Source organism: Puntigrus tetrazona, chromosome 7 (assembly GCF_018831695.1).
Source record: "Puntigrus tetrazona isolate hp1 chromosome 7, ASM1883169v1, whole genome shotgun sequence".
NCBI lineage: Eukaryota > Metazoa > Chordata > Actinopteri > Cypriniformes > Cyprinidae > Puntigrus > Puntigrus tetrazona.
Window position 1 is genome coordinate 36,332,129 of NC_056705.1, and position 7,554 is coordinate 36,339,682.

At 38.7% G+C, this 7,554-nt stretch overlaps 1 protein-coding gene across 1 annotated transcript; it reads left to right on the forward strand.

Moving 5' to 3' along the window:
• Window positions 1-353: 353 nt before the first annotated feature.
• Window positions 354-7,019, forward strand: dhcr7 (7-dehydrocholesterol reductase). The gene is made up of 8 exons (XM_043245563.1): window positions 354-493; window positions 1,880-1,991; window positions 2,849-3,071; window positions 3,150-3,240; window positions 3,319-3,532; window positions 4,018-4,222; window positions 4,362-4,493; window positions 5,661-7,019. Exons 2-8 carry the CDS (start codon window positions 1,885-1,887, stop codon window positions 6,123-6,125), a joined length of 1,437 nt encoding a protein of 478 aa, XP_043101498.1. The 5' UTR covers window positions 354-493; window positions 1,880-1,884; the 3' UTR covers window positions 6,126-7,019.
• Window positions 7,020-7,554: the final 535 nt, after the last annotated feature.

A 7,554-nucleotide genomic window follows, 5' to 3' on the forward strand; every position in this document is an offset into this window, starting at 1 on the left:
CTAAAGTAGTGTTTCTTTTATATTATTTTCTTTTATTTATTTATTTTTACGTCAACTGTGCACTTATTATTAGCTTTTAATAGCAAGTGAGGTCTTTTCTCTACAAATTCGCCAGTGAACCAAATAAAGTTTTTACGCGTGTTTTTGAGAAAAGTCGGCGTTTTCCTTCCAATAAACTATTTGATAAATTCGCAGCGATTTTAATTTGCTTCTCATTTCTAAAGCTGTAAAGTAACTGCGTAACCGCGGTGCAGGTGGACGCCCTTGATGCAGAAAGGGGGACCCGTGGGCTGAGCTCATCAGGCGCTCGTGGCTTCAGGTCTCGCTTGTCCAATCACTGACTCGAGTGTGCGCTGCATCCTTCTCTGATTTGATGTATGGTCGTTACGTCACCCGTGGGCGGAGCCAGACCTCGGCCAGAGACTGCCTTTTGTTCGTTACATCACTGTGAACATCTGGGCAGCGTGAAGTGGCGCAGCATCACCCCACGACTGTAAGCATTTGTCATATTTCATTATTGAAACAGTTGCTTATATGTATCTGAAATCTGCATTTTGCCAAATTGTTATATTTATTTCACGGCATTGTACATTGCATGTATAGCTGACTGACGTTTCTGGTATGCGTTTAATGTGCAGCACTTACCTTTCCAGTCCGACTACAAATACAGCTTTATCAACAACATATGATGATTCTTTTAAATTGCGGCATGAATGCATTGCAAAGCGTACGCGTACTTCATCGAGCACTTTATGTACACGCGGTTTTCAAAGACTTTTAAGTGTCAGCGTCCTGCTAAATTATCGTATCGCATTGGGGTAATTGCAACTATCACACTGGATCGACATTGATATGAGGAAGTATGTTACGACTGGAGTCGTATTTCCCTGTTTTTTTTTTTTCATTGAGCTCAACGAGCACATTACCTTTTGGCAGGTGGGTAACGCACACCTGACGTTACATCAGCGTCAACTATTAAAAGTCAGTAAATTACCATTTTCCAACATGAGAGCAACCATGAACATTTATACACTGTCATTTCCACCACAACTCAAAAAACGTTATTCTATGTGGTGTTGTGCTGTGGTAAAGCTAGAATTTCTTACAAAATAGACAACACTACTTTTGATTGATTTGATAAAAGAGCAGCCTGGCTGTAAAAAAAAAAAAAAAAAAAATAATATATATATATATATATATATATATATATATATATATATATATATATATAAATAAAAATATATAAATATATATATTGTGGTGTCTCCTATTTAATCTCAAACATCTACAGTGATGATGTTGTCTTCTTTGTAAACCAGATTTCTATTAATTAAAATATTTCCCCTAAAATTGTTTAGATTATCATAGTTTTCAGCATGTTTAGCATTACCATTTTAAACCAAATAATGCCAAGCAGAACGACTCTCTTGGTGCTATTCATATGCACATTTGTTAACGTGCCCGTAATGTAAAACAAGAAGAGTTTTCAGAGCACTAAAAATCCATAAACTGAAAATGGATGCATGCGGAGCATCTGTCTTTGCTTGCATAACTTAAGCACACAATTACCAACCTCATATCAGCTGGAAAGATAACATTATATGTCACAGCACTAAAGGAAACAACTCTGGCCTGGATCTGAGATTATATATGATAAATTACGTTAAAATCATTATTTAAAACCATGGACGTTATCGTATTTAGCACATATATAACACCTAGATCTTCTGTTTGTTATCTGTTATCTGCAGCGCACTTTGTTCACCCGTTGAGCACTCGTGCTAGAGACATGTTTACCATGTTACAGGTTATTTTTACGCTCTTCCTTCCAATCTAACGCTCTCTTTCTCTCTGATTTTTTTAAACGTCTCTCCCTCAGACATTATGACGACAGCTGACGCTGTGAGAAAGCGCCAAAAGGGCAGCTCTAATGGAGCCCGAGCGGGGCAGAAAGACCACGTGAAGGAGCCGGTACAGTGGGGGAGAGCTTGGTAAGCCACTGGGCTAGTCATTCAGTCATACACAAAACATTGTTTGATCAGGTTCAGTATTAGAACATTATTTTTAATAATTAATTTGCTTAATTTGATTGAATTAAAAGCGTCATATTATTATTTCTCTGTTCAGTCACGAGTGCCTTTGTGAGCCACTGAAAAGCTCGGTATAAGTGAAAGTGCATATTGATATTGCATTGATTTTGTAAATGCATTGTTTACAGTTATGCAAAGCAATTAGTTTTAGAACTTATCAGGGTCCTTATCGGGGTAATTCTGCCTACAACAACATAAAACAAGAAAATAAAAATGAATAAATTACTGTACAGGTAACATTAAAGACATTACTTACCAAAAATATAAAATATAAATAATGGGTAAATAATTTATTATTATTTAATTACCCTTATGTTGCAAACCTATATGATTATGCAATATAAATAGGGGAAAAAAAAAAAAATAAAAATATATATATATATATATATATATATATATATATATATATATATATATATATGTGTGTGTGTGTGTGTGTGTGTGTGTATATATGTATATAGTTCATTTAAGATACAACTATTTAAAAATCTGAAATTTGAGGCTGCAAAAAAAAAAGAATTGACTTTAAAGTTGTCAAAATGAAGATGCATAGTACTGATCAAAATGTAGTTTTAATATATTTGTGGTAAGAAATTACTAAATATCTGAAATATCATGATCTTTGCTTAATACCCTAATCATTTTCAATCATTTTGACCCATACACTGAATTGTTGGCAATCGCTACAAATATCCCAGTGCCTCTTATGACTGCTTTTGTGGTTTTGAGTCATATTGCTAATCTGTTGGACTCTGTAGGGAGGTGGATTGGTTCTCTCTGTCAGGTGTGATCCTGCTGCTGTGCTTTGCCCCCTTCATCGTCTTTTTCTTCATCATGGCATGTGATCAGTACCAGTGCTCCATCAGCCACCCGTTACTGGACCTCTACAACGGTGAAGCCACCCTGCTCACCATCTGGAACCGTGCCCCTTCCTTCACGTGGGCTGCCGCCAAGATCTACGCGACCTGGGTCACATTTCAGGTGTGCAGAATTCAGAGTAACACTGATAGCGAACGGCTTTTAGCTTGAATTGTGACGTACGGCTTGTGTCTACGCTAGGTGGCGCTGTACATGTGCGTTCCAGATATCATGCATAAGATTCTTCCAGGTTATGTGGGAGGAGTGCAGGATGGTGCCCGAACACCAGCAGGTAAAAAATACATATTTATAATAATAATAATAATAATAACAATATTATTCATTTGATAAATGTGTTGCTCTTTCTCAGGTCTGATTAATAAGTATGAAGTCAACGGTCTGCAGTGCTGGATAATCACTCATGCTTTGTGGGTGGCTAACGCTCAGTACTTCCACTGGTTTTCACCAACCATCATCATTGATAACTGGATCCCTCTTTTATGGTGCACCAACATCCTCGGCTATGTCGTGTCCACTTTTGCTTTCATTAAGGCTTATCTGTTCCCTACCAACCCGGAGGACTGGTGAGAAAAACACATTTTGATTTATTTACCGTGCGCACAGCGAGTACACAGTCTTTGGTAAACTCAAGTTTTGAGGGTGAAGTTAAATCAGATCTTTTTACACATTGAATGCAATATTGAAATCAGCAGAATTGACAAGTGAGCTCTTTGCAGGCCATGGCTTCAGCAATAAAATATGAGGGTGTTCTACAGAAAGAGTGGATTTTTATTCAGGGTTAAAAGGGCTTTTGCCCGTTAAATTTCTTAAAGTCTTGCATTTGAACATTTTAAATGCCTAATCCAATAAATATCGTAAAGAACAATAACAAAACGTCAATAACTTTGCTTATTTATTTGACTATTTTTACCAATTATATTGTATCACAGACTGTTTAAGTTTGAGTTATTTTCTATTAATCCCAGTAGTTTCATGTCGTTTGCTCCATTGGATTGTCCAAAGAGTAAAATACATGTAAACACTAAATAGATTCTTGTTTGATTTGCAGTAAATTCACAGGCAACGTCTTCTACAACTACATGATGGGAATTGAGTTCAACCCTCGCATAGGAAAATGGTTTGACTTCAAGCTTTTCTTCAATGGGCGGCCAGGTATCGTGGCGTGGACCCTGATTAACTTATCATACGCTGCTAAACAGCAGGAGCTGTACGGTTATGTGACAAACTCTATGATCCTGGTCAATGTTTTGCAGGTGAGTCATGTAGCCACTAGGTGGCTCTATAATACAACTTAGTAGTGCTTAACTATTGCATATAATGCCTACATTCAGCTAAAAAAATTTATACCCTTCGCTGCTTCATATCACAACCTTGACCCTTTTCATCTCTAAGGCCATTTATGTATTGGACTTCTTCTGGAATGAAGCCTGGTACCTCAAGACTATTGACATCTGCCACGATCACTTTGGCTGGTACCTGGGCTGGGGAGACTGCGTGTGGCTTCCTTTCCTCTACACACTACAGGTGTGTGTCTGAGCGGTATATGTGTTAGATGTGACATCTACAGTACCGGGCCCGTATACTTAAAGACTCTAAGGATCCTCTCAGAGAGCTCCTAATTTAGCTTAAACATTTAAAGTGCTTAGCTTTAAAGTGATTCAAGATCAGTTTGAAAGGAACTCTGAAGAAAAAAGGCAAAAAGTATCTTTTTGAGGAGGCAGGGCTGAAATAAAAGAGCATTTTTAAGAGTAGGGTCTGTTATAAGCCTTTGCCTTGAAATTACAGGTGTCATTTTTACCTGTTTTCCTCTCTCTTCTCTCTCTCTCTCTCTCTCTCTCTCTCTCTCTCTCTCTCTCTCTCTCTCTCTCTCTCTCTCTCTCTCTCTCTCTCTCTCTCTCTCTCTCTCTCTCTCTCTCTCTCTCTCTCTCTCTCTCTCTCTCTCTCTCTCTCTCTCTCTCTCTCTCTCTCTCTCTCTCTCTCTCTCTCTCTCTCTCTCTCTCTCTCTCTCTCTCTCTCTCTCTCTCTCTCTCTCTCTCTCTCTCTCTCTCTCTCTCTCTCTCTCTCTCTCTCTCTCTCTCTCTCTCTCTCTCTCTCTCTCTCTCTCTCTCTCTCTCTCTGTCTCTCTTTCTCTCTCTCTCTCTCTCTCTCTCTCTCTCTCTCTCTCTCTCTCTCTGTCTCTCTCTCTCTCTCTCTCTCTCTCTCTCTCTGTCTCTCTCTCTCTCTCTCTGTCTCTCTCTCTCTCTCTGTCTCTCTTTCTCTGTCTCTGTCTCTCTGTTTCTCTCTCTCTCTCTCTCTCTGTCTCTCTCTCTCTCTCAGGCGTTTCTGCACGGAGTCTGAGATATTTGCGTGTCTCTAATAAGGACAGTCACAAACTGATCTAATGTGTAGAATTACTGTTTTCTTTACTAGGATTTTTTCAGTAATTTTAAGAGAAAACACACTGTCAGTCATCATTACGACACATCTGCTACAGCATTGGCTCCTGGCAATGTCACTAGGTCCCCAACCCGGGATCGATCCCGGAATTAATGCGTTTGAATTCACTCTGGCAATTTTTCTTCGAATTTTGTTACTAGAAGCAACTCTAGACTCTAGCACTAAGATTGTTCATGAATACGGGCCCTGGACTCATGCACATATATCATACACATTGATTTCAGTAGGAGTAATTCTCACATTCTTGTTCTTTAGGGCCTTTACTTGGTCTACAACCCCATCCAGCTTTCTACGCCCAATGCCGCAGGAGTCCTCATCCTGGGTCTGGTGGGCTACTACATCTTCCGCTCCACCAACCACCAGAAAGACCTTTTCCGTCGCACAGAGGGTAACTGTAAAATCTGGGGTAAGAAGCCCACCTTCATCGAGTGTTCATACCGATCGGCCGATGGCGGGATTTACAAGAGCAAGCTGATGACCTCTGGGTTTTGGGGGGTGGCCCGTCACATGAACTACACGGGCGACCTGATGGGCTCACTGGCGTACTGCTTGGCCTGCGGTGGAGAGCACCTGCTGCCTTATTTTTATATCGTCTACATGACCATCCTGCTGGTGCACCGCTGCATTCGCGACGAGCACCGCTGTAGCAACAAGTACGGCAAAGACTGGGAGCGCTACACCGCGGCCGTGTCCTACCGTCTACTGCCCAACATCTTCTAGAGCGTTCCGCTATATCCCAGATTGCTTTTCAACCACGTACAGAAGGCAATATTTTTGTTATTTTATGTGGCTGCTCATACACACTTTATTTTAAGCTGTCCTTGATGCACGTTATTTTTATATGCTGTTATAGTAACATAAAATGATGCATAATTACATGCAAGCCAGCTAGCCCTAAGCATATAGTAAGTCAGTACTTAAATGTGTAATTACGTTGTAACAAGGACACCTTAAAATTAAGCGTAACCCATTTGTTTTACAAAGATTATTTTAGTGAGTGTGGATGTACTATACATGAATATGTAGGTGCAAAAATGATTATGGCGACACAATGCACTGCATTACAGAATTATAGTTAAAGTGCCTATTATGGATTTTTGAAAATTACCTTTCATACCTTTAAGCTATTGAGAATGAGGTGCTGCTTTTAGAGCGTTTAAAAACTCACAAACACTGCTTTAAATGAAATCGGCCAATCACTGGAGGGGTTTAAAAAAACTGAACAAATTGTTTGAGAGTCCTTGCACAAATAAGGTCAAAATAAATGCATATGGGAAGAAAATGAAAATGTTTTTCGACCTCGCATGCGTTTCAACCTGTTGAATCTAAAACCAAAATGTAAATCTTTCATAACCCATAATAGGGGCACTTTAAAAAAATCTCTTAATATATTGTGATCAGCTCAAGACTTTTCCTGCCTTTGAATAAGCTTTATGTTTTGTTTTGTTTATTTTTCCCCGACAGGCAGGGTAACTCATTGTATAGAGAACAGCATTATTGTTCAGGATGTAAACAGACAAAAGTAAATCCAGAAATGCTCAGACTACAGCATATATGTCTATTCATATTTTTTCTACCAGTCAAACTACTGAAATAAAAGTTTCCCACGTTGTCTTTGGTCGTTCTCCGGGTGATGGTAATGAATCTAAAGCTAAAAACGTTGTTCAAATGTTTTGTGGTGCAACTGTGTGGTTAAAAAAGGCAATTTGGACATTATTATCACATCAATTAATTTACTTCTATAATGTGAAACACTAAATTAAGGAAATATACTAATGAATTTAAAGCTAATATTTGTAGTGCAAGGAGGGAAAAAAGCTCATTTGGACATTAATTTAGTGTAAATCAAATTACTTCAATTTTAATACAATATAATTTACTAAATAATTTAAATTCAGGAAATGTGCAAATAAAAAAATCACCAAAGTAAACCTGCGCTGAAGTACACATCCTCGGTTTAAGGTTAAGGATAATGCTACACCACCAGCAGCAGGTGGAGTCAGAGTTTTTCATTTTGAACAGCAGCAACAACAAGCCTGACAAGAACATGCAACACCGAGCATTTAAGTGGATCTTGCTTATTTTTCTTACCTAAACATACTTGAAACAAATGCACATTAATACCACTAAAATCATCTATACGTTGAAC

Coding starts and splice junctions, on each gene's coding strand:
- dhcr7 (XM_043245563.1), top strand. CDS start 1,885: ATGACGACAGCTGACGCTGTGAGAAAGCGCCAAAAGGGCAGCTCTAAT. Junction 3,241..3,318: donor TGGTGCCCGAACACCAGCAG/GTAAAAAATACA, acceptor GCTCTTTCTCAG/GTCTGATTAATAAGTATGAA. Junction 4,494..5,660: donor CTTTCCTCTACACACTACAG/GTGTGTGTCTGA, acceptor CTTGTTCTTTAG/GGCCTTTACTTGGTCTACAA.